Source organism: Lycorma delicatula, chromosome 1 (genome assembly GCF_047948215.1).
Source record: "Lycorma delicatula isolate Av1 chromosome 1, ASM4794821v1, whole genome shotgun sequence".
In the NCBI taxonomy this organism is placed as follows: Eukaryota; Metazoa; Arthropoda; class Insecta; order Hemiptera; family Fulgoridae; genus Lycorma; species Lycorma delicatula.
The window spans coordinates 197,150,854-197,178,832 of record NC_134455.1 but is presented as its reverse complement, the minus strand read 5'-3'; the positions used below and the strand labels follow the sequence as shown (position 1 = coordinate 197,178,832).

Below are 27,979 nucleotides of genomic sequence, written 5' to 3'. Positions count from 1 at the left end.
ATTATTATATCATGTTACAATATATTTATTTTACAATGTTCGAATATAACAAATTCATAATAACCTAATAAAATTTTCTATAACATTTCATACCCTTAGGCTACAATTTTTTTTAACATATATTTCATTTTGTATAATAAAAATGCTTGTACCAGTGCCACATGCCATTATTACACTTAAGGCTACACAATAATCATCTATTTTAGTCAACAGTTAATTTTTATACGATAGGTAAGACACTTTACATAATATATAAAATCCATAGAAGCAATCAAATATAATGAAATAAATTTAATTAAATACATGTCAATTTGGAACTCACCAAGCTTGAAGAATGAAACTGGCACTGATGAATCCATATTCTATAAAGGAATTTGAATAAAGAATTGAATACAGTTGTCTCATACGTTCAAATCAGTACTCTACTATAGTGCATTATTGTTTTGAAAAATCATTCTTTAAAAAGAGTACTGGTAGTTAAATTAATATAGTATTTATAATGTACGTAGCCTGTGGCATATTATGTTACTACATTCGGAAATTTCAGCATTCACAATACAATGTCCAAATGATGTTTCTTTTTCATTAGTTCATTTAACACATCTTCTGTAGTTTGAATGTAGTTTCTATGTTTGTCGAAGAGTGCTAATCCATTCAAATGTGTATTTCCACTAGAATTATGCAAATTTTTTTTTAGACAGTATAATGTTGAGAAACATCATTTGTTTGTACATGTGGACACTGGGAGTGCAGCTAGTATTTCTAACAAAGTTCATATTTGACATTATGTTGGGATTGCACATAGTTAACTCTTCTATAGCCATTTTCAGTTGATCTCCCTTTTCAAGACTTGCAATTTTTCTGCACCATAATTTTAATTCATTATTCAGGTCTTCCTGGCAAACACTTCTTATGTCACTGGCATAGAATTCTGTGAGCAAAGTGAAAGCAGAAACTTGAGATGGCAGGGCAGAAGGTCTGGGTTCATAGGTAAAAGGCACTGAAAACCTTTCAATATTTCCTTGTGTTTCAAGAAATGCGAAACTAGTTGGGACATGAAGGTATCCAAGTAAAGTTTTGGCATCACTGATGATAAGTCCAAGTTTACACGGTTTTTTGCTCGTGCTGCCATGCGAGGGGTTTGAATGGAGGATTCCAACCTATTCAAGACTTTAGAAACACAAATGAAAATTTTAGAAAATTCTTCTTCAACATTTTTGTGAATACATTTCATTTCACTGTTAATATCTTCAGCAAGGTTTATTGCTTCCATGAGATCAATAGTTGAATTCTGCAGGAATTTACACAATGGGAGACTTAAAGAAAACTGTTTCTAAATTCAAAACAGTTATATCACAAATTTACAGTCAGTCAAAACACATAAAAGTGAATTTGCTTGTGAGGATGAGTCTTTGTCATTCCATTCTGATATGCTTTGAAGGGTTGCAATAATAGGGTCATACAATTCCACCACTGCGGCCATGGAATTATACCTTTCCAACCAACATGTTGTGCAAAATTGAACAAGTTTTTCACGGCGTGAAGTTGTAGTTTCTAGTTCACTTATCGCAGGTTTTAAAATATGTTGCCTTTTAGGGGTATTAAGAAATTGTTACAGACTCGATATTGTACCCATACAGTTTCTTATGGAAATTACTTTACAAGCACTGGTTACAGCTAAGATGAGGCTGTATGCTAAGCAGTGGACATATGTAGCTGTCAGAATTATTTCCTTTAGATGTGTCTGGACTCAGTTTACTTTTCCTGACATGTACAGCTCCGTCATACGCTTGACTATGAATTTTATTTATGTTTACATTTAATGAATGCAACTTGTCCAGTAACATCGTTTAATTCCTTTTCCGATCACATCATATAATAGTATGAATTGTAGAAAATTTTCCTTCACAGTAACATTTTTTGTATCAATGTAATGAACACACAGTGATAATTGTTCTGAGCCTGATATGTCTGACATCTCATTGGCGAGAATAGAGAAGCAACTGGAGGCATTAAGTTCTGTCACAAGATTTCAAACAATCACATCATTGCATACTTCAGTTATTTCATTCTGTATTCTATGACTGGTGTACTGCACATTTCCAACACTACACGTCAATATATACAGTATCAGTCTTACTTCATAAGTGAAGAAGTGCCCTAAAATTGCCATCATTTTCTTCTGGTTTTTGGTCGACCTCGACCTCTATTTGTCCTTAATCCCTGTGGCCTCGCAGAGTGATACATTGTTTCCTGCAAAACAAAATACTCTCAATAATAGAAATAATGTTTTTCCTGTTCTCTAGTTTCTTTTGAGTTGCTGCATATCTATTAGCATATGTATAGACTTTTTCTTCCCACATGAAACTTCAATTAAAGTACCGGCTACCTCCAAAGTTTCTTTGTGATAAAGACATTTCTCATGTTCTGAAAATTGCTCGACAGCATTCTTCCAGTTATCAAATTTCTCACAACAAAGTTGACCCAAGGGTTGCTTGCCAGATCCAACACCATATCAGCTGTCTCATGACTGTGCACCACATTCTCATAGGCTGCATATGTTATGCTATGCGGCGTTGCGTCGTAAATTTAATCTACCCAGAAACATCCATGGTATCTTATACAATGATAATGAAATTTTGAACCGGATGTTTCTGTTTTTGCGTAGTACTAGATTACTGCAAGAAATTTAATATTATCACATATATTTTACGCTAGAAGAGTTTTTGATAATTTTTTTCCTTTACTTTCAATTTTGATTTTTTTGGTTCTATGCCTTTAATTTTATTATCCGAGTAGGGAGCCTTTTGTACTCGCTATCAGAATTAGTTAAGTTTTATATAGTTTCCTTTTTCTATTATTTTAGCTTTTATATTTTAAAGACTCCGTCTGCGATATTAGTTTTGAGTTTTATTTCACTTTTTTAACTTTTTTTTAATAAATTTTTATTATATAATTTATATTAGTTTTAAACCTTATTTAGTTTTATTATTTCAGTGTTATTTTAGCTTTTTATTAAAGAAAATTCCGGGCGATGATAACGCACAGGCGTTTTTCGCCCCCCCCAAAAAAACCATATCTTGGAGCAAAAAGTGTGCAAAATTTACAAAAACTCCCTCCCTTAAATTTGGAATATGCAAGCCACTTCCAGCGGTAAAGCCATTTAAACTAAAATCGCAGATTTCTCTCTCCTTTTGTTGGAAAAAGAAACCCTAGATTTGGTTTCCAGATATTGTCCAAGACATCCAGTATTTTTTTTTTTCATTAGACAAGTCTTTTCCTACATAAACACCAATATTATAAGTGTGTGGTTCATTGGAACTTGAAGATGTAGAAGCTTCTGGAACCAGGATAATACACTGGGAAGAACGTTTGCGACAACATTGTTATGTTGCAGCAGCGAATAAATATTTGGCAATATGAAATTTTTACTAACATTACAAGAATCACTACCAGCATGTGACCTTTTGCAAAAAAAAATTGTAAAATTGAACTTTGAGGTCGCTTAGACATATTAAAGAAAATGGAACGATAATTTTAAGTTTCTATTTAGAAGTATAAACTGCAAAATGCACAAAACATTAGACTAACATTACACAACAAAATCTGAACTCAGACTAACGAGTGAATACCGCTTGACAATGTACAGTATTTCATATATGTATTCCTGCCACTGCAGAGCTATCCCGACAGTATGTTTCACAAGTAATTTTATATGGTGTTGGTTTTATTTTATTACAAGATCGGTGTTATTGTTGTACCATCTTAATAAGCAGCATGGCTTTGATGGTCTTTCCTCTCTTTCAGTAGTCAAGGAGGGGTATATGCTTTGAGACACCCCCCATGCCAGTGAGAGCACTGCCGCCTTCTCAGAATGATGAATGACGGCTACTGTGTCACACATTGAGTGATGTACTGTATATGCAACAGCTCCAAATATGGGGATTAAATTATTGAAGAAGGTTGGCAGACTGGATCTTATGTCGATAGATTTTGTTACTCTGACAGTGAGAAATTAGAGAAGAGAATACGATGGATTTTTAAAAAGATACTCAAATATATATGTGTAAATTTATAGTATGTTTATTTTATATAGGCCTAATATTAAAAAGTACTTAACCTTCAAGAGGGGGGTTCAAACCCAGTAACCCCCCTTGCAAACGCCCCTGACTCAGCCATACCATTACCATATAACTCAACCTAGTACACTACTCTGGTGTCTGTGGGGCTTTGTATTGTGCATTAGGGAGTAGTGAAATGAAACCAAACCAACCTCTTGTTGATAACCAAAGACGGACACACTTGTAATTTTTACTGAATTTTTAATTTTCAACATATTTAATTCAACTTATATTAAGCTAATTATATTCAGCTTATATTTAATTTCAGTTTTTTTTTTTTTTAAGCATTATTACATTTGGTAAGATGCAACATTTTGCAGCTTCTTTTAGACTAAATTTCACTGATTACTTTGATTGTCCTCTTTACAAAATAACTATATAATCTTAGTAAATTATACTTTAGAACTTTAACTCTTCTGTTTTAATCTTTGTAATAATGAATCCTGTATGTGGAAAATTTTATGTAACTGCCTAATTTTGTTACCTGTAAAATTATTTTTACTTTGGACTTTTGAAATTTAATGTTTTATATTGTGTAATATTTTATTTTAACCATTATTTTATGTTACCTTTTTAACTTTAAAATGGTTAATTATTCATTTGTGTCATGCTCCTTGAATACATATTAAATATTAGAATTAACTGTACATTCATAATATGAATAAATATTATAAAAAGTTAATTTTTAATTACAGCTGTATCTAATAAACAGTAACTACCACTCAGGTATGCTGTTTGAATTTTTCAAAATCGTTTCTTTGTGAAATAGATTTGACAACTTTTCTTCATAAAAAGCTATTCCCATCTTTGCCTTCATAGTTTAATCTTCTTTGTTAAAAAATTAAGTTAGAATGAAGGCCATACAAAAATATTAAGCTATTAGATGAAATTTTCTCCTGATTGTGTGGGTTTCTTGACTCAGTGTAATGTTATTTAATCATTTTTACAGTTAAAAATTAAAGCTGTTAATAATTATGGATCCTGAATAACATCAAAGTGCATCCCTTACATTCTAATGGTTTTATAATAGTTCAGTGTGTGAAAGAACATTCTAAAAATTGAATGCAGAAGTATTTTCAGAACTATTCTGAAAATTGATGGGTAAAGAAAAATGCCATTCAATAACATTTCAGTAACAGCCAGAGCAACATTTAATAAACTTGCTGTAGAACATAGTGCAAAAGTGTTTCTAAATATATAACATCAGAATTAATCACTTTGTTTTAATCTGTCATTTGGAACTTTTATTTCTAATTTAATTTTAATCCTTAAGTTTATATTTTGACAAGCTTGTGTCAATTATCATAACTGATATTTATAAATATCCAACATTTATTTTGCTATTTCATAAATTTGTATCACCTCATCAATATACAGTAATAGTAAAATTAATATCAAATTATTAAACACAAGAATTTGCATCTTTACATCAAAGTGGTTTAACAATTATTCGAACATATGAGAGAATAATTGTTGAGAAAATAAGTAAGAGCAAATTCCAAGATAAGGATGTATGTTAAATTAACTGGCTTCCATGGTTCACAGTTTTCGTTTGTTTTGTACTCAGCCTCGCACAACAAAGTTAATAACAAAGGTGTGTAAATATTTCTTCACTGGTGTGAATGATCTGTAAAGTTAGCCCAGTAACATTCATAAAATGAATGTTGAGCCTCAAATATTCTCCCTGATTGTCCAGCCTGTTAGATTATTGCTAAATTTTTCATGAACACTCGATGATTATTTTTAGAATTCTGCAAAAATGTGTGTAGGTCAATAAAAGTGGGCTATTGTATAATCTTTCATAGGTTATTTTTTTAATATTTATTTTGTTGTTTCATTTTTACATTTGCAATTCTTGGTTTCGCAAATGTTGATTCAGACTAATAATTAACACTTAAATTATGTTATGGTTTCTTATATTTTATAAGAAACTGGATAAATATTGTTTCAAATTAAAATTTACTGAAATTGGGTCCTCACCTTATTAGACAATCTGACAGACAGACATTACTAAACAAATATGTAACTAAAATTCATATCATTACTGGTTAAACAGTGCTGATTCCACTTTTCCTTTGAATGGGTTCTGCATACTGTAAAAATGTTACTAACATTTAATGATTAAATAAGCCAATGCCACTTGAGAAAAGAGATGGAATTAGAAAATAACTATACAGTAAGGTGAGGTATGTATCAGAGCACTGTATTTCTAATAAAGGCATTGCTCATTGAAATATAGCCCAGCTCGGATTAAATGAAATTTGTGACCTAATTAGTGTACAACTAACCATTTCTACTGTAATGAATTCTCATTTTCACTGATGTGGTAGTAAAGTCTTTATTCAATTTTACCTACTATATCTGAGCAATAATTAGCTGAAAAACAAAATATTAATTTTAAAGTATCAATTGTAAAGAAAATTTTGTAATAGTAAAAAAAATTATAAAGTATTAATTGTAAAGTATCAAGAAATATTTCTCTTTGAGTATTTATAAGTATTAGTATTAGTAAACCTACCGGGCTGGTCTAGTGGTCAACTCATCATCGCAAATCAGCTGATTTCAAAGTCAAGAGTTCTAAGGTTCAAATCCTAGTAAAGGCAGTTACTTTTTGCAGATTTGAATACTAGATTGTGGATACCGGTTTTCTTTGGTGGTAGATTTCAATTAACCACACATCTCAGTAACGGTTGACCTGAGGCTGCATAAGACTACACTTTATTTACATTCATACATATCACCCTCATTCATCCTCTGAAGTAATACCTTATGGTGGGTTCCACAGGCTAAACAGAAAAAGAAAAAATTAAGTTGTCATTACATAATCCTAGATGATGATATCTGAAACTTACTCTTACTTATTAACATTATCAGTAGTTATAAAAAATAACTTAAAATTTATAATGAAATTTGTTTTAATGAGAAAAAAGGAGAGTTGAATAAAAAAGAGAGACTGTCTTTTTCTTTTCTCAATAGTGGATACTCATCAGTTCGAAGTACAGTATAAGAATTATCATTTTTCCTTATAAATCTCTAACTGATTTATTGATTTATAAAATTCCTTGCACTTGAATGCTCAGGTGATATTAATCTTGGAGTAATTAAAAAAGTTTTCAAGTTAAGTTAGTGAAAGTGATTAAAAAAAAAAGTTACTTTTATAATGGTTGTATCTGAACACTTGTTTTTTTATATATACATTTTTTATTCCAGTCTTGGAAAAATTACAATTCCATTTCAGAGTAAAAAAATCAGGTCTGGTCAACATACAACTGTCTGCTTTAAATTAGCATATACAGAAGAAATAACCATCAGGTACTATTACCTCCTTAATTTTCTGTATATTGATAAACATTTATTGTTAACATAATTAAATTCTGTTGTATTTTTAACTAAACCGTTAGTTATTCTAAATGTTTTTTAACGTTATATCTTTGATAAAGATGCATAATAACAAAATTTGTTGAAAAGTAAAAAAAATAATATTCTTGTACTGGCAATACTCTCTGTGCAATTTTGTTAGAAAATATTCTTAGACCTTCTTCCTAAGCAGAACATGTATTCCAAATCATTTTGCTGATTTTCCAAATATCATGTACCCATTTAGTGACTCGAAAGTACATTTAAAGAAAATTATATGTATGAACCAGTCCAGTCCGGTCACTCAGGGAAACTTAAAACAGATCTTATTATTAAAACTTTCTTCACAATCTCATTCCCTTGAAGAGAGAGAAATATTTTATGGAATTATTTCATTTTTCCTTTCAATATCATGTTTAGTTTTGTAACTCATGTTTTAAATATGTATTAAAGAGTTTTATGTATATGTACATATCGATTTGCAGTACTACTTTTGATGTGGTTGTAAGAGCCTACACAGGTTCTTACTACCATAATTATATATTTGTCAGTGACATACTGTTTTTGTGCATGCTGCAGGATGAACCAGAAGTTCACAGTCAGCTAAGTGTTGAAGCTCACAACTTTATGTAGTTTAATTGGTTAGTCAGTTTACCTGATGCATTTTTCCATTACATGGCAAAATTGCTCATGATTTATTTACTGGTAGTCAGTTGTGTACACATCATATAATTTCAGTTGTACATTGTTTATGTGAATGTATTTTATATTATGTTGCACACTTATCATATAATTTTTATTGTCAGGATGTTTAGTTTATAGTTCTGATGATTCAGTAACAATATAATTATGAGACATTTTAGTAATTAAAACTCAATTGTATTACAGTGGAGTGGTTTAGGAGTCATTTAACAGTGATCATGTGTTAGAATACTACATTTTCTATAATTGATTATCTTGTTTGTTAATTTGCACTAGTTTTTGATTGGCACTGCAGGTATAAAATATCAGTAGAGTAAAGTATTTATTTTTGACTTTCTCATCTACTACTATTAAAAAAAAAATTTTTTATCTATTTTTATTTTGTTAATTATAGTTGTATCTTAATATCTGAATAGTATGTGCATGCTTTATGTTCATGTTATATCTTAAACTGTATAACTATAACAAATATTAGGTAGTTTGTTATAATGCTATTTTGTTATGCTAAAATTCAAAATTTCTATATTTTTATTGAAATTAAGCCTCTTAACTTTGACTAGAGTTTTACATGACTTTTATAATTATATAAATAATTTATTCCATTTCTAAAAATTTTATGTTAATTAGAATGTAGTTATCAAGATTTTCTTTTGAAGCTCACCACCATACAGAATATTGTGCTACAGTAAACTTACTCCAATCACCACAGCTTCTTCCCACTATCTCTTATATAAGTGTGTCTGTAGCCTCTCTTTACCTAGATATTTCTTTCACTTTGTTACATGTTGGGGTGATGTATATGCATGTGATCTCAAAACAACACTCCACTCCTGTAGCATCATTCTCTTAACTTTTATTTCTTGTTTGTATTCAATCTTATCTTCATCAAAATTTCATTCATGCTTTGTGTCCCTTGAATTACCTGAAGCAGCATTATAACTCATAAGTGGGTCTTTGAAATCCCAGTCAGATTAATGGTTAAGCAATACTTTTTGGGATAAACTATCAAGTAATCTAATACTGTCTGCTATTACTGTAAGTCTGTCACATAATTATGAAGGGTCCAGACTGGATATCAGATGGTATGTTAACAAGGTACCATTAATCTGACTGAGGGTTTTTTGCCTTTTCCAAATCGTATAACCATCACATTCCTCCAAATTAGCTTTTTTTACCAAGCATTTTTGCACCTGCTTATGCATAAGGGCATAATGAGTTGAAATGGTAATTTTCAGGTATTCACTGTCAGCTTCTTTTTGTATAGAACTCGCATGGAGGTTTATTACATACACATCAAAACTGGTTATTTAAAAATATAGACTATGGTATTTATCATCAAAGTTAACAAATCTTAAGGTACAAGCAGTGCCTGGTAAAGTGTGGTCTGTTTTTATAGCCATTATGCCCATGGATACTGTAAATTTTTTTCTGATCCCTTTATTTTCACTGTATACTTATAATGGCCCTGTCAGATTCTTCTCCTGAACACAAGAATTCATGAATGGTATGGCCAAGTCTTGAATTCATTTCAAGAACTGTTTGTGTTTATGTGATGCTGGTACGTCAGCTTAATTCTATATGTGTTTTACTTCCCAAAAACCGCTGTAATAATGAAAAAATGCAATTATTATTATAGATATTATGTATATAATGAGTAAGAAAATAATGCTGCTGGGAAGGAGTGGTATTTTGAGATTAAGTACTCATAATTCCAAGAGGTTCAATAACTATAAGAAGAAATTACCTATGATTTCAACATATTAAAAGAAACAACCATGTATCAATTGTACAAGTTTTTTTTATTAGTTCATAATATACCCACAGTATCCAGATATGGGATATGTAATAAACCAATGTCTGAACATGTACTTGCCTGACCTTGTAGTATGTTCACGTATACCTAATTTTAACCCATTTGACTTTCTATTAAGTAAATACAGCCTTCACAAACTTCATTATTTATACCCTATTCAAGATTTTTTTTTTTTAAGTTTTGATATCCTGATTTTTTACAGTAAATTTGAACTAAGTTCTCCTGAGACTCAAACATTATAATAAAATGTTGATAGTCTGACATATCTTCCAATTGCAACCTACTTCCAGTTACAATTTATGTTATTTTTTCATTTTTAAATAACTTTCTTATTTAAGGTATGAACCTACTATCGTGGTTTTTATTCTGGGCAGTAAAAACAAAAAATTCTTCTAACTTTTTACATTACATTTCATAGAATTTTTTTTCAGTCCTAGTTGTTTTGACACAGTAAAGAACAATATATATTTTTTTAAATATAGTATGGCTTTTGATTTTGACTTGATTAGTGGCATGATTATCTGTGTACCAAGTGTGTTCATCATCATCCCACGACTTCGTTCAGCTTACATACATGAAACTTGTTGACCCTCAATGTACCATCTGCTATCCAGATTGGACCCTTCATAATTATGTGACTGAATTACAGTAACAGCAGGAAGTGTTAGATTTATTTTCTAGTTGATGCCAACAATTATTGGTATGTGTTCAGGTCCATGTTGCCTTCTTTTTTTCTTGAACTCACTTTCTCTTTCTCTGAGCGTTTTCAACTGCATACAGTTGACTAGTAAGATTTTTAGTAGTTCAACTGATCTATTCACTAATATCCAACTATACTTTTAAGAAAAAAATTTGTTTGGTGAAATTCCTAAAATTTTTCAAACCAATAAAAGTTTTAATGTTAAATTAACTGTAATAACCTGCAAAAGATAACATATTACAAAGTACAAGAGAAATTTTATTTCTAATTTAAAAATCACTATTTTTTTTTTTTTTTTTAATTTTTAAATAACCAATACAGAATATTTAGCACACAGATCATGATCTGCATCCCGGGGCATGCAGGAACAACATATGTACATATACTACTACTAATTTCCTGTGAAGTGGTTGATATTTCTTCTTCAGTTCTTTTAATTGTATTAGTACTTATTAATTCTAGTATTAAGTTCTTATTAAACTAGTCATAGTATTATTTTTTGAAAATAACTAAATTATAAATAACAATAAGAAAATTGCAAAAAGTGTGCCCATTAAAAATAAATAATTAATTTACCTTGAAAATAAGAAATGTAATGTACCCAAATACCGTTAATAAAATGGCATGTTAGGTTAAATTTAAAAAAAACCATTACTGTACATCTTTATTTTAACCTTTCCAATTCCAGTACTCTATTTAACTGGTTGCTTTAGTATCAAATAAAATATCACAAAACAGTATTATACAAATGATCATAGATTTGATAGCTTAATTAAAAATACACAAATTTGTAAAAATGTTCTCACCTCATTCAGAATTATAGTATTTTCTTTACTTCTCTTGTCTGCTTGATGATGGAATTAAGTTTTCTTATAGAGCCATGAAACTGGTGTTCACTGACACATAATCAACATAGGGATTTTTTTTGAAAGTAAGAAAGATATGTATGTCAGTCTCATGTTAGACATAAGTTCATTTTATAATTAAGTGATCTTGTGACCATCTGTTTTTCAGCAGTTGGTTATTTGGTATTCAATATTTTGTATATTTTATTTTCCTCTTTATGTGTGTTGTAACACTTGTTAGTGTTATTTTTTTTACGTTTTAAATTTCCAACCCACCCCAAATAAAGTTGTTAAAGAATTCATCTCAAACATTTTTAAACTCTTAATTTCTTGAATAAAAATATAAATTGCCTTCAGCTGTGAACTGGACTGGATGACCTGAATTTATTTGTGAATAGAACCATATTAACTTCATTTAAAAAAAGTTTAATTGTTTCTGAACATTTGTTTATTTTTAAGATAAAAATCTTAAATAGAATCCTTATGTACTTAACAGACATTGTAATACATGTATATATTTTGAATCTTTTATCATGTTTTTCTCTGTTAGATCTATTGATTTTTGTGTTAATAACAGTTTACAAAAAAAAATAATGACTTAATGTTGTTGCACGTAATGTTGTATGTAGTGTATGTTTTTAATTGATTTAATTACTAGTGTTTTGAATGTTCTGTTTTTATGCTTTTTTATTTTATTTAGTATATTAGTGTTTATAATATATAAGAAATAATTAATCTCTGACTTGTAGTTTTTCAATGTATAGAATCATTGCTGATTTAATCGCAGTCATTAGACCTAGAATTAATTACAGATTAAAATAATTTAAATTTTGTATAATTATTAATTAGACAGTGGAAGTTCTTTATTTGCAGCCCCTCCTTCTCTTTCAGTCCTCTTGTATTGTTTTTGTCATTCATTATATTCACTTTCTTCCCTTTTTTCTTTCTTTTAGCTTTGTCTTCTTTCACCTACTTAATTAATATAATATAATAATTTTCAAAATATGCTCTTCAAAAAAGTGCTTGCCCTTCTGTATTATTTATTTCCATTGTAACTTTTCTGTCTTTCTAAAGCATCTTCATTATTTAATCTGTCCACTTTATTAAAGCCACCATCTCTATTAGTACATAACCAACCTCGCTTTAACTGCCGCTTTCAGCATCAGTGATAGTATATTTGTGATCATCAGTCAGACAGCTAAGGTATACGATTATTTTACCTAAGAGGGATTAGATACATTTGTAAGTTACTTAAGCTTAAGCTATCATTACTCTTATAGATTTTTCACTGTATATCTTCTACAATAATAATAATGCTATATTATTAATTTCCTCTATTCATACTTTTATGAAAAATCGTTTACTTTAAAAACTTTTTTTTTTGTTCTGCTTTGAAATTCTTATAACATTAATTTGTTCCACATTTATCTTCATATCTCACTCCAGATTATTTATCATCTCCTGTAATATTTCATAATATTATTCATCACTGTATACAATCATACACCATCCATCACTTATCGTTACCTGCACATGTTATAGTTTTAATATTGGGATTTAATTTTTAATTTTTTTTTTAACAAAAAAATTTCAGAAAAATAAAATGGATTAGTAAATAATAGTAAAACATTTAGTAGTTCTGGGTAAATTGTCATTTTTTGACAAGTGTATGTACTTAATGAGTTTTATTCTTCTTAGGCCAGATAATGCCATCAATTATTAACACATCAGGGAGGAGCCAAACTAAAATTATATTAAAATTTGAAAAAAGTTGCTTAAGTGTGGGAGTCAGCATGCCAGCCCAGCCAACCTATAATTAGACCTCTGTTACCAAGTTTGTTAAAAGTCATCAGTATCCGCAAATTGATTGATTCATATGATTTTTTAAGATTCTTCAGATATCTAGTATAGCCCTCTGAGCTGGTCTAGTAGTTAACACATTGCAAATCAACTGATTTCAAAGTCAAGAGTTCTAAGGTTCAAATCCTAGTAAAGGCTTTGAATACTAGAATATTATGAAAACAAAATATGGATTTATATACTAGATCAGATTTGAATACTAGAATATTATAAAAACAAAATACGGATTTATATACTAGATTGTGGATACCGGTGTTCTTTGGTGGTTGAGTTTCAATTAACCACACATATCAGGAATGGTCATCCTGAGACTGTACAAGTCTACATTTCATTTACACTTATATATATCCTTCTCATTCATCCTCTGAAGTAATACCTTACAGTGGTTCCAGTGGCTAAAGAAAAAGAGAGTTATCTAGTGTAGCTTTCTTGTAGCCTGTAGGCTGCTGTATCCCTTGTTAATATAATGATTGTACCTATAGCTTATATCCATGGATCACTGGGCCAGGATCTTTTGTTAACTAAGACCTGACAGTAGAATGAGGGCTGGAGTCTGTATTATGAAGCTGAGAAAATTAAAATATAACTGCTTCAGCTGGGCCTTGTATTATTCTCCTACATGGGATCGCTGCTGCTTAAACTGTACTAATTTAACATACAATATCTATAATTATTACTGATTCTCATTAAAACAATTAATTTTGTAATGGATATTATTGCTATTCTGAGTTCAATTCCCAGTCAGGTTTGACACTTTTTCATATGTTACAAAATTTATTTCTGATCCTCATCACAAAAAAATTAAAATAAATAATTTTATTTAGTAGTTTCATTATTTTTTTTAATAACTTTTTTTTGGATTATTATTTTCAAATTTTTTGGTTTGTTTTTTTTTTTTTTTTTGGTTGAATAATTTCAGAACCCTGTCGTTATAGTGCCTGAAAGAGTCTATCCATCAAATGGACAACCAGTTTGTTGAAGCGATCATCTTGAAGATGATTCCTGTCTGTGATGTGCATTTAAAATTAATCTTATATAAAAGAAGCAAGGATCTGTGCATTTTATAATTTATTATTTTAACATTCCATGTTTGTTAAGATTTTTAAAATATTGATCTGTTATTTATTATAGTAAAGTAATTTTTAATTATATGTAGTTTACATGAGTTGTAGTATTCACTTTTTTGTTAGGATTGTTACACAAAGTGTTCCTGAATTTGTCACTAGACCAGAATTTAAATATTTTATGAGTGTTGCATTGATAGTTTATAGTTTTGATTTGTGTATTTTTATGATTTCATGTTATATTGGTTAGAATGTTATAGTGATATTTGTTTTATTTTAGCATTAGTAACAGGCTTGGAAAAAGGTTTCTTAATTGAATTTACAATGTACAAGGGTTTCTATTGCTTGGTGTAACTTTAATATTTTTTTTTTTAATTTGCAATCAAACATCATATGTATTTCCAGTATGACTTGTATATTTGTCCAGTTTTCAGAGACAAGAAATTATCAAAAGATTTTTAATAATAAAAAAATTAGGAGAAGTTAAATTACTGTGAATGTTTTACTCCATTCAGTTAATATAAATACCAGTTAAAAAATTGCGGGCCATTTGGAATATTTAGCATTACTATGTTATATTCTAAATCTGATTATATGTGCAATGTATTCTCCGAACTTCAAGTATTGATTCAGGACACCAAAATGAACAAAAAAGTTCATATTCACATAAGTTTTTTGCTTTGTTTTCTTCCTAGACATCATTTTGTGATTTTCAACAAAAAACTATTTCTTAGGAATAGGTAAACATACTTTAATTAAGTTTGACAAATCTATAGTATCTTATTCTATAAAATAGAAAATTTTGAAAACATCACCTTCAAAAATTTCAAAATGGTGGCTATCTTTTTTTTTTAATCTTCAATATCTTTGTATTTATTTGTTTAATCATACTTTTACTTATTACAAAATTTATTAAGCATTTTATTTTTAAAAAAATGACATCTTACTTGTAAAAATCCGCTGACAAACAATCAAGTTATTGCAGACAATTAATCTGGCAGTATGCTTGCACGTTGTAATGCAGGGCGATAATATTTTGCCTGTTTTTATTTCCTCCGCTGATTGTAATAAAAATTATTAATAGTAAATTAATTAAAATTATCAGTTTGCATTGCAGTGTGCAAGTGTACTGCCAGGTTAATTGTCTGCATCAACTCGATTGTTTGTCAACGGATTTTTACAAATGAGGTGTCATGTTTTTTAAAAATAAAATGTGTAATCAATTTTGTAATAAGTAAAAATTTGATCAGACAAATAAATACAAAGATAATGAAGATTAAAAATTAAGATGGACGCTATTTTGAAATTTTTGAAGGTGACATTTTCAAAATTTCTTATTTTGTAGAATAAGACACTAGTCTTAGATTTGCCAAATTTAATTAACCTGTTAACCCCAGACAAATTTTGTTTGGTGTTCATACTAACCACAAATAGCTAATAATACTTTTACATATCTACTACCACATCCCACGACATAAATCACTAAATTTCATTCATTACCCAGAGCATTATTTTTATCTACTTCTGCTTGAAAACGCCTCAATTTTCTGAAAAAGTATGTGAAATAAGTTTAATTAACAAATTAGCTGAATTTCAGCTTGTTCTCATATGTGAATGTTCTCATGGGCAATACATATAAATTTTTTACACTCATATATGATACATGTGGGAAATATATGTAATTTTATAGTAATTTTAAATATTTTTCTTCATACAAAACCCACATGTATCAAATCTAATCACATTATGAAGTATTAGAAACAGTGAAGGTACAGTGAAATGAATAAGCATAGCTGTGGTAGTAAAAAAAATGTAATAAGGTAATGTTTAATCATATTATAAAAGACCAAAAAAATTATTTGTCAAATACAATTCATAGAATTTATAAAAAAAACAGTATAAAGATATATTTTTTTATCAAAACCTGAACAGGTAGTTTTTATTTATTTGCTATGTTTAGTTGCGTGATTTCGTCCATATATTTCTGCAAGGTTTTCATAACAAATATTGAATCTTGATCAGGTACAAGAATCTACTATTTTGTGAATCACTGAAGGGCATATTAGTTCAGCAGGCACTGGATTAGCAATATAATTTGCCCTTAATAAGTCCAATTATAACTAGCTTTCAAAACGTGGTGATTTCCATTTTTGATTTTTCCACTTTTAGATAGATTCTATGTGCATTCACAGTACACATATTTGTAAGTGTTTTAATACCTATCTTTCTATACCATTTAAGTGATTTTCTGATAGGGGAGTTATATGATGCAATCTGGTGTGATAAACCTATGAACCCTTTAGCATTATTATAGTCAGTTGTGGTTGTTGGTTTTATTGCAGTACGTCCCCTACTTGTACCCATTTCAGTTAGTTCTGGTATTAATTCAGTTGTAAGAAACAAGACGTCTCTCTTATCTTTTCATTTGCCAAATGTCACATTTGTATTACTTAGTAATATTTTCTTTTTCCCCTTTTTTAACTTTGCGCCAATTACAGATTTTGAATTGTTTCCTTTTTTCAGAAGAGTCCCAGTGAGATGAGTTTTGTTTTTAATTTAGTTTATAGGCTAGATTAACCGAACAGTAAAAATTATCAGTATAAAATGACGTTCCAGCTCCTAATAGTGCTACCATTAGTTCCATCACTATATTCTCAGTTATTTTAGGATCATCTTCTGTTTTTCCACTGTATATCATCACTGTGTGCGTGAAACCATTCTCAATACAAACTTTGTAGACCTTTATGCCATACTTGATGCTTGTTTGGTGTATATTGTTTTATGCTTAAGCACCCTTTAAAAGAGATCATTAATTCATCAGTGCAAACCCTCTTGCCAACAGTACAAACTTTATGAAAAAATTTCATTAAGTTTATCGATCAGATTTTGTATTTTATGCAACCTCTCCAGGTCTGCAAGTTTCATTATCAGTAAAATGTTACATAGCCAACAGAATTTTAAATTGATTCCGGTTTATTTCACCAAATTTGCTAAAATCATTTTTGTGTAGAATGCTGTTGGACCAGTAATCCCCTATTGCTGGTTTGTTATCACGACCCATTCACAAAATATATGACAGAAGACGTAGTATTTCACTGATACATGTATCAGACCATAATGCTAAATTTGAATGTAGTTTGACATATTTTCTCTTTAAAATTGATTGCAGTATATGCTATTGTGCATATAGATTGGTTTGTTTTACTGTAAGTTCTAATATTTCTTGGTTGATAAATAGTAAATAGTAATCAAAAGGATTCGTTCCCCTAACTTCACCATAAAAATCTTTGTTCTATACTCCCTGAATAATTAGGTTTTCACTCAAATCACAGAAATCATTAAGGTTTCCTGTGACATTGTTTCAAATAACCTCGTCATCATCTGCTGTTACATTAGAAGTGATATGCCTTGTAGTTCTGGTGAAGTACTAGATCTGTTATTATTATTGGATCTACAATTATTCTGAGAAGATTTACCTGGAGGATTGCATAGGTAGCCTTGGTTAAATTTATTTAATATATCTGGCTGACAATTATGTGCAACTGCTATGTTGAGGTAGCCAGAGTTATTTTGTAATACTATTACAAAATGGTTATGGTCTTCTGATGTAACTGACTGAACATTATCTTCAAGAATTATGCCTGGCTATATCAGTGGTAGAGGTTTTATCTTTCGTGTTGTGTGTTGAACTCACTTTTACCTCCTACTGGTAGGTAGTTCAGTTCCTTTGTTTATTTAGGTCCTTTCAGTCTTACTTAAGACTCAATAAGATGTGTTTTGTTTTGAGTTCATTAAATAGTAGTACACTTATGGGAATGTCACTTGTGGCATTCATATTGGTGGCATCCTGGCCAAGGCGGAACTGGAAAATGGGTAAAAGCCATGGTCTTGAAGATGACCTTTGGTAAAGCCCATAAGGGCTAGGAACAGAGGGGGTGGCGAAGGGTGACTTCCTCTACAGGGGTCAGGATGTAGTACTGTGTACATATTTTCATGTATATTCTTCTGAAGTAAATGGCTGAATGTTATCTGCAACTGTTGTGTTTGGATTGTCTTGATTAATGTCCTCCAGTTTAGTGTTGTAGTTTGTTTGAATAAAAGTCTTTAGTTTTTGGGAATGCGTTCATTATCACTATCTAGAATCATCACTATCACTATCATCATCAATCAACGCTAGAATCATCACTATCATAAAGCTGCTGTCTTCGTCAGTATCATCTATCTCACTTTCACTTGCATAAATGTCATCTTCAGTTAATTGATTTACTGTAAAGTAAAAAGTTTATTTATTACATTTTTTAGCCCTTTCTGCTTGATTGGACATTTTTAAATTTAACAGGTTTGTTTATTAATATAAGTCCATAGGCTTATCACAACACATAATATTCTTTAATATTTAATTCATGAATTGTTGGTAATATTTTGTTCATAAATTACTTGTATAAAAGTTTTAAATCAAATGTTGTTAGTAAATCAATGAAAGTTATTAAAGATAACCTTATTTTTAACACAAACCATTTGTAAACACTACATTGTTACTATTATTTTGTGTTCATAAATAATAAAAAATCAACGTGATCCAATTAATAATAAAACAACGCGATCAGACATCAACCATACCAACTAAAATACTCATATATGACACATAAAAATATCAGTGAACAGTAGAGAAAGCATGTTGAAAATTCCCAGCTGACAATCAGTGTTGCCAATCTGTAAAACGGTACTACATATGTATTCACAACCCGGAGCACACATTAGAATAGGGGAAATCAGTATATGTGTGTATTGAGAAGTAGTACAAATGTTAGAACTTGCCTTACAGTAATGATCACATTGAATACATGTAGGTGGTGAAGCAAGATCAAGCATGTATAAGAAATTACACACATGGTCTGAGGAAATTATCAGACTGTTCTCATATGTGATCATATGACAGGTTAAAGTAGGTTTATCTGTTCGTGAGAAATAATTTTTTTGTTGAAAATCATAAAATGGCATCCAGAAGGAATAGAGAGCAAAATAGGTCTTACGTCGATATGAAGTTTTTTGCTAATTTTGATGTACTGAATCAGTACCAGAAGTTTAGCGAATATGTCCTGGAACTTTCTGTATACGTAGAAAAATAGTTTTATATATATATATATATATATATATATATATATAGGGAGTTTTTTTAAATCAGTGATTCCTGCAGATATTGAATCAAATCAAATCAATCAAATAGTATAATATATTACATATTAGTGACAAGCTTTATTACATATAACAAATTACTTGTGATAAAATTACAAAAAATTTTCATGTCAAGAGGAATTTTTCTGTCAATTTTTTCCCAACTTAGGTTTTACTTGTACATTTTGTACACGTGAACAAATTTACCTTTTACTAGAAGCAGTGATAACATTCAGCATTATCTTTTTTTTTATAAACTGATTGTAGTAAGGATATTTTTCTTCATAATGTCACAATGATTTTTGCCTTAATTTTGCTGTTTATTTATTGAATCTATTACTAACAAAATAAACAAATTCATTTATAGATGATATGAAGCTTACTTCTTGAATATTCATTTTTCAAATTTATCTTTCTCCTTAAAAAGTTTAGATAGATATAGACAAATTTTATTAGACAGTTTTGATAAATTTATAGATTTATCAAAACAAAAAAATATATATAGGTGATTTCAAATTGCATGGCGATCTCTCAGGAGATGATTCTATAACCAAAAATAAGAAAAATGTTTCTATAAACATAGATCTGAAAACAGTTTGTTAGCAAGTTTGGCTCACAAAACAGTTAGCCCTGCTTTCTGCTTCCTCTGTGAAATTAAACCATGCTAAAATTCTTGGGGTACAAATCGAGGAGTAAATTTGGGGCTTCTTTTTTTTATCTAAGAAATTGAATAAAAGTGGTCCCAGACCTCTATCTCACTAAGGTTTTAAGAAAAACAGGGTAACACACAAAAAAGTTTTGTTGGAAAATACACTTCTTTAGGTTTGGAATAAAATAACTTTGTTAATTTACCAATAAAAAATAAAAATTTCTATTTAACTTTGTAGAGAATTTAATTCTGAGAAAATTGATGTAAATTATGACTATTACAATTAAAAACAAATTTAAGAGATTCAACTTTAATTAGATACAGAACACACAAACTGGATCAGAAAAGTGATAGATGTTAAACAGAACAATTTTCATCAATGTTTGAATAACATAATGTAGATGAAAATATATAGAAAACTTATCAGCAACAGAAAAAAAATGAATAAAAGATAGATTTAAAAAATAAAAATCACACCCTTTTTGTTGTTTTCTAAAAATGATTAAAATACCAAAATATTACTTGATAAAGCTGCAAACATTTCTTCAAAGCAGTTGATTAATGTAGCTGCCATTCTGTTCAATGCGTAGTTCAGCTTGGCGAATCCATGTTAGCTGGGCATATCTAATAGCATTATTATTATTCTTAATAGTAGTTCCAGCTTCTATATATGATGTCTCGATTCTTCTGCCTGAGATTGGGAGATCTAGGTAGTCATTTCACTGCCGTTTCAGCCAGTTCATTGCTTACTAAACATGTTATGTAAATGACTCATCACATCACGACAGTAGTGAGCAGATGCACCCACTTGCAAAAATCATAACTACACTCTACTTGGAATATCTTCCAAGAGTTTCATCAGATCTGTTTGCAAAAAGTACAAGTACCACTTTTTATTGAGCCTTGGTGGTAAGGAAAAAGGGCCTATGAGATTATCACCAAGAAGACCACACCATACATTAAATGAAAGAGTGCATTGAAAATAACTTGTAGCAGTCTCATGGGGGGATTTCCTTCTGCCCAAGTGTGTTTTGAAAATGTACAATTCCATTTCTTGTAAAATAGGATTCATCAGTAATTAGAATATTGCTTAGGAAATCGGGATGATGTTCACATTTTCTAATTAACCCATCGACGGAATTTCATCCATTTATCAAAATCAGGTGGTAATTACTCTTGTACATGTGTTGCATGGAATGGATATAATAGTTGCTCCCATACATTTGCCACACTCTTGATTGCAAAATATGAAAGCAATGTGGACAACCTTCTGGTGCTTGAGGTGACAGATACTTGTACTGCATTCAATATTGCTTCTTCAGCATTGACATTTCTCAGAAAACGATCACAACCAGCCTTGAATCGTGGTTTAAACATACCTGTTTCTTGAAATCACCTTTCCAAAGCCTCAAATATTTTTTGATCCAGTACTTCTCGATCTGGATAATTTTCTCAATATTCACACACAACAGCCAATCCATTTTTATTTACTATACCATAAATTAACAACATGTCTGTAATCTCTCCAAATGAAAACAAATTTGTGGTATCATGAGTGACTGATCGAACGGTAACAGCACAGAAACTGCTCAAATGAATATTGAAATGATAGACACGTAACTTAATTATTGATCATCTGTTATTGCCAACCTATAAGAAAATAAAAATATTTAATATGTTTTAGAAGGATGTCTTTCAAGTTTTAATTTTTAGCATTGGAATTTAAATTTTTCTGTTTAAAATCATATCACTTTTCTGGTCCAGTTTTTGTGTTTTCTTTCTAATTAAAGAATAACTTCTCAAATTTGTTTAATTTTAATAGATGTTATTTGCATCAATTTCCTCAGAATTAATCTACAAAGTTAACTAGAAATTTTTATTTGTTAATTGGTAAATTAACCAAGCTATTTTATTCCAAATCTAAAGAAGTATTTTTTCTGACAAAACGTTTTTGTATTTTTGTTCTAAGATTTTAAGAAAAATCTTAGTGAAATAGAGGTCTGAAACCACTTTTATTCAATTCTTTAGATTCAAAACCATAAGAAAGCACCAAATTTAGTACTCGAAGAACCCCAAGAATTTTAATACAGTATAATTTCATAGAGGAAGCAGGAAGCAGGGCTATATGTTTCATTAGCCAAAACTCACTAACGAACTGTTTTCTGACCTATATTTATATAAACTTTTTTTCTTATTTTTGGTTATAGAATCATCTCCTGAGAGATTGCTGTGAAATTTAGAATTACCTGTATATATATTATTACTCTTTGTCATCAGCAGTTACACTATGTTTTATATATTGTTCCTGTTTTGGTCTGCCTTATCAGTACCATGCTAGAGTTTCATAATCTTTTCATTAATTCTTTCATAGGTTCTTTTTCAACTATTAAAATATTTTACTGGCATTTACACAATCAATTTCCTTGCCTTACATTTTTATGAATTTTTTTTAATTTTTGGCTGAAAAGAACAATTACTATTATAAAAGATTTCTTTTCTCAAGATTTTTATATACATGAAATAAGGTCAAATAATTTACTTATTTACTTTATTTACTATCCTGTAAAAAAAAAGAATCGGTTACTTGAGTTATAAAGAACTTAAAGATCTGTTAAATATACTTTGTTTTGAGATTACAATTGGCTGAAAATTGCAAAAATTTCATCTTTTTTTTAATCCATCTTAAACTACAACATTTTTCATGGTATTCAGCTTTTATTGTCCTGTAATATTTATAATCTTAGCTGCGGGAAAAAAAATTCCTAACTTATTTACATATACATTGGCTATTATTTGGAAAAAATTACCCTATATAAAGATTTTATTATGTGCAGCTAGCATAATACGATTGCTGTTCTTTTTGCATCAACTGTTTGTATTGAAAAATACTGCAGCTTATGAAGTTTCCATACACACTCTGACATAAAATTTTTCATCACATGTGACCATGAGGATCGTGGTATATTAAACTGGATATTAAAAACTTTAATGCAGCAATATTTATTCAGTTATTTTAGTCATGCTTTATGTTTTAATTTATATCTTGCTTTTTTCAGTTTGCTTATTATCGACTGTTTACATCTTTAATAATCTAACATCAGTTGAATTATTTGTTGTAAGAACATTTAATAAATTATTAATCATATTAGCTTATAGTAGCGTGCATGTGTCTAATTCTGAACCTTGAATTTCAGAATTTGGATTTTCCTTAAAATTTATTAAACAGTTGTGATATTTTATATTATTATTTTCAAACATATTATTATTCTTAGATCGTTGATGGCATTTTGAAATTAAAAAATGGCATGTTAGCTAGTGAAAAATCTTGAGTTCTATAGGTGGGCAGTTAATGTTATCACAAGTAAAGATGCAAATAAATTAATGGAAATAACATCATGGAAGAGATCTCCCAATCATGAAAACAATTTTGATAATCTTGATTTTTATGATTCAGATATTGAAAGGATTATGCCATTTGATTTAAGTTCATCTCATGAGGAATGAAGTGAGTGCAAGCAAGGTCTTTGTAGATGATACAATATTCTGGATGATCTTAATCCTAGTATAGACAACACTGATGTTGGTGGTCAAAACCAGCTAGGTTCTGACTGTTTTCTATTTCATAACTTGTGCCAAAGCGTCAATTTTATCATATGATGTTGATGGATGAATTAATACTTATTTTTTAAATGTATTTATTTCTGGTGATATCTGGAAGTGATGTTTGATTAAAGAAATTAGTAGAGGCCAAGATCTTAAAAAAGGAGGCAAATTATAAGTAAAATTCTAGTGTAACTGTATTATAGCAATATTGGTCAAAAATGGAATTTGTAACAATCTATATATAAGTTAATGCCAAAATATAGATTTTCAATTTTGTTTTAATGTTTACATCTTTCAGACAGTATTGAAAACATAATGGTAAATTATATAAAACATCCTCGCTAATTGACAAATTATAAAACAGTTTCTTATTCCTGAAGAGAATTTTGTAATTACTGAACCTATAATTTCATGGTGGGGACATACCTTTAGGTACCAACTTATAAAAAATAATATCTATAAATATGGTGTCAAAATATACAAGCTGTATACCATTGATGGTTATGCACAAGTTTTAAAATATACATGTCAGTAAATGTCATATAATGCCAGAAAAAAAATCAAGGTCTCGGTCATTTAGTATGTTATGGTAGATTATGTAGTTCAGGGAGGGCATTAACTCTATCTTTTTGAAAAAACAAAATGTTGTGAAATGTAAACTGAAACATAATGTAAAAATTATTAAATGGATGGGCAGAAACAAGTATTAATGATAACAACAAAAGAAAACCATGGTCTGACTGCAAATAACTCATTCCAATTATAAGAATGTAATGTTACAAGACTAGATTATGTTACACATTACAATAAAGTCAAAGAAGGTGTAGATTGTAGCAGTCAAATGTCAAGTTACTGTAAAATTTTTAGAATAGGGCTAAAAGTGGTTCAAAATATTTCTATGGAATTAGTTGAATTTTGATAAGTTACACCAAAAAAAAAATTGTTTTAAAATTTAAATAGTTATTGATTAAAAACCTTGATCAAGATATTCAATTGCAGCAAGCTAGAACTTCAAAAAGAATTCACACACTGAAAACTGACTAAGAAAAGAAAGTAACTGTTGATTTAAACTGTGCGAATTTTTCTACAAAACATTCTGAGCTTGAACCAGACCTCAATCATGTATTTGTATTTGATGTGTTCTTATAATTCTGTGGTATGTGTAACATTGAATTATTTTGTTTAACATACCTTGCCATTTATTTATAAATTATGCCTCTATCAGTTATGTGAATGTTGATGGAAACAGATTAGTTACCTTGCTAGTGTTCAGTAATTTTCTTAATCACCTTTATTTACTTTTTTATTCTTCCCTTTTTAATATTTGGAATTGTTTATCAGGATGTTCAGGAAACTTTTTTGTATTAATTGAGTTTTTCAATAAATGCTCAGAGCTTTAATTATCCCAAAGGGCTACTTCAGAAAGTAATTTTTTTATTGTTGTAAACTTATTAAACTAAATCCTTACCAAGGATCACACTTGTTGGCACCCATCATAATCCCGAGTTCAACCACTCATATTCCAGATTAAAAGAAAACTTGACTTATTATGAGAGTTTAATGATGATTTTTTTATGTTAGTAATATGTAATATGTAGTAATATGTCAAATAATTTGTTACTTAAGTAACACAATCAGTAATATAATATAATCATTATTTACGACTTAATTTTTAATAAATTTTTATTTATTTCAAATTTTTTTCATTTATTCTTGGGATGCATACATCAGATTAAAGTTTAAAAACTATAATTCTCTCATTTACCTCTTAAAAAAATAAATATCAGTCTACAAATACTAAGATTCCACATTGGGCTGTGTTTTAGATGGAAATAAGTTTAATCATAATTGTTATTGAATCTACTTTATTATCTTTAAAACCTTTATCTTTGTGTTTGAACCTACTTTATTATCTTTATATCTGGCTTTGTTTTTAATATAGGATTTTTTAATAAATTAGATTGTAATCACTTTCAGTTGAGAAAGACTTTTTACACAAGTTTCAATATCTTTTTCCTGAACGTTTATAATATGAGATGTGATAATATTATGAGATGTGTTCAGAAGTAAATGATTAACCCCCTCATTATTATCAGAAGACATTATTAATGATGATCATTATTCAGACTTGTTTATAATACTGGGAGCTGGTATAGCATTTGCATTTTACATTTTTTAGTAAACTAATTTTATTGTTAGGTGACTATAAAAACTCATTTACTACACTGATAATCAGAAATATTTAAAAATTTTAATTTAATTTTAGATATTTTTAATTGCTTAGTTAGTGCAGTACAATTTAGTAATGATTTTATAGAATGCTGAAAAAGTCATTGATTTATAGGAAGTATGTTTAATGTCACTTTTTGTTTCTATTTTTCAAAAATGTTTTTTTATTGCTTCACTATATTCTTACCTGATACTCGGAGACCAGTCTTCTAATAGTGGATCCTAAAATATTTTTTTTATTCAGATGAGTTCAACAATTTACATCTACATATCGGTTGCCCATAACTAAGTTTCAAGTTGTCTGTTATTTTTTTCTTCTATTTTGGCTAGTATGTAATTTTGATTGGAGTAAAGCCGCATAACATGATTAATATTTTGCTTATGTGTTACAAGTAAAGATATATTTTACTTTATAAAGTATTCAGTTTTCTACTCGATTTATTTTTAGGTGAATAATGCAGTTAATGAATGATCTCAGTTAAGAAATCTGAAAATCTTACTCTGTTTATCTTAAGTATAAGTTTTACCCTTTGCATAATCAGAAATATAAGTGAGTATGACTTGAATGTGCCATCATTACATTGTTAGCAGGTTTAATTGCAGTCATATGGGATTCAAATACAAATATGTGTTGGTAAAACCTTGTAAAATTCCGATAACATTAACAGTGAATCAAGAGACTATAGTTTCTGTAGAGTGTAATTTATTTGCAATTTAATCAAGTTTTTCAGTTATTATGAAATCATGTTAGTCTATGTCTTGAAATATTTATTAATTATTTACTGATAGACATTTTGTCCTTATGTAATTTATTTTTATCTGCATCTTCTTTAAGAAATTACAATTATATTCTTAGTGATTTTATGTGTGCTGAAAAATTCAATGATTTGTAGAAAGTATATTTTAGTTTGATACTTAGTGATTAAACAATTGACATTCACTTGCAATTCTAATTAGATTTAGAAATTTAAATTTAATTTTCATCCATAGTAATGTTTCATCACATTGTTTTATGAATAACCTTACTTGGTGTATAATCTTGATTTATAATTTTGGTTATATATTTTTGTGTATGATTTTGGTTATATATTGATATAAGATATTGTGGAATGTGCCAACTTTAGATAAAAGAGATGATTTAATTTAAAGGTTTGATTGAAAATTGTGTTTTGATTGTTCGTATCACTGACAATCCCATAAAGACTAAGAAATACAAAGTGAAGTCAGTTAAATTCTTTGAAATACTTGTTTTCAGTTTACAACATATACTTTTATTAGAAAAAAATTTAATTTCATCATTTGAGTTACAGCATTTTCAGCAGAAACAGTTCAGAAATTAAAATATCCTTCATACATTTTAAAATCTTATTTTGCGCTGTATTTAAATATACTTCAAAATGTTTAATGTTTTATTGCAGTTTAAGTTTTAAATAATCAAACTGAGATTATTTTACTGTAATAAAATTTATGGCAGTAAACACTTTTGTTTCCTGTTTACAACTAACTTGTGCATAATGTTAATAAATTATATATATATATATATTATCTGTTCATGTACTAGTTAGAAAAATTGTAAATATAAACTTCAAGTAAATTGTTGTATTGTAAAATTCAGAATATTTTCTCAACAGTAAAATTTCCAATACTTTTTACCTATTTCACAGTAATGATATGATAAACTTTTTATATTTTTGTTACTATTAAATTTCAAATACATTCTTTTTATTAGTTGTGTTTCTTTTTCTCCTGATTAAAATTTAAATTATGACTAAGTAAAATTTTGTGAATAAAAACTTACAAGAAGCTTTTATGGATTGGAAAACCCATGATTACAGAAATAGTTTTTAGTTTGCTTGGACCA

The 27,979-nt window shown here is 29.0% G+C and overlaps 1 protein-coding gene across 6 annotated transcripts in view; it reads left to right on the top strand.

The window, feature by feature from the left end:
- The window catches only part of Nhe3 (Na[+]/H[+] hydrogen exchanger 3), a 211,701-nt gene that overhangs the window by 168,996 nt on the left and 14,726 nt on the right, over positions 1-27,979 (top strand). The window contains exons 15-16 of one of the 6 annotated variants that reach the window (XR_012756899.1): positions 7,332-7,433; positions 14,318-14,563. The exons of 3 other annotated variants lie outside the window; for them this stretch is intronic. Coding sequence is in view for 1 of the 3 variants with exons in the window: in XM_075369811.1 (XP_075225926.1) it covers positions 14,318-14,377 (60 nt within the window). In the remaining 2 variants the exon portion in view is untranslated. Of the gene's footprint in view, positions 1-7,331; positions 7,434-14,317; positions 14,564-27,979 lie in introns of those variants that run through there. 2 more of the 6 variants (XR_012756898.1, XM_075369811.1) reach the window with 2 other exon arrangements.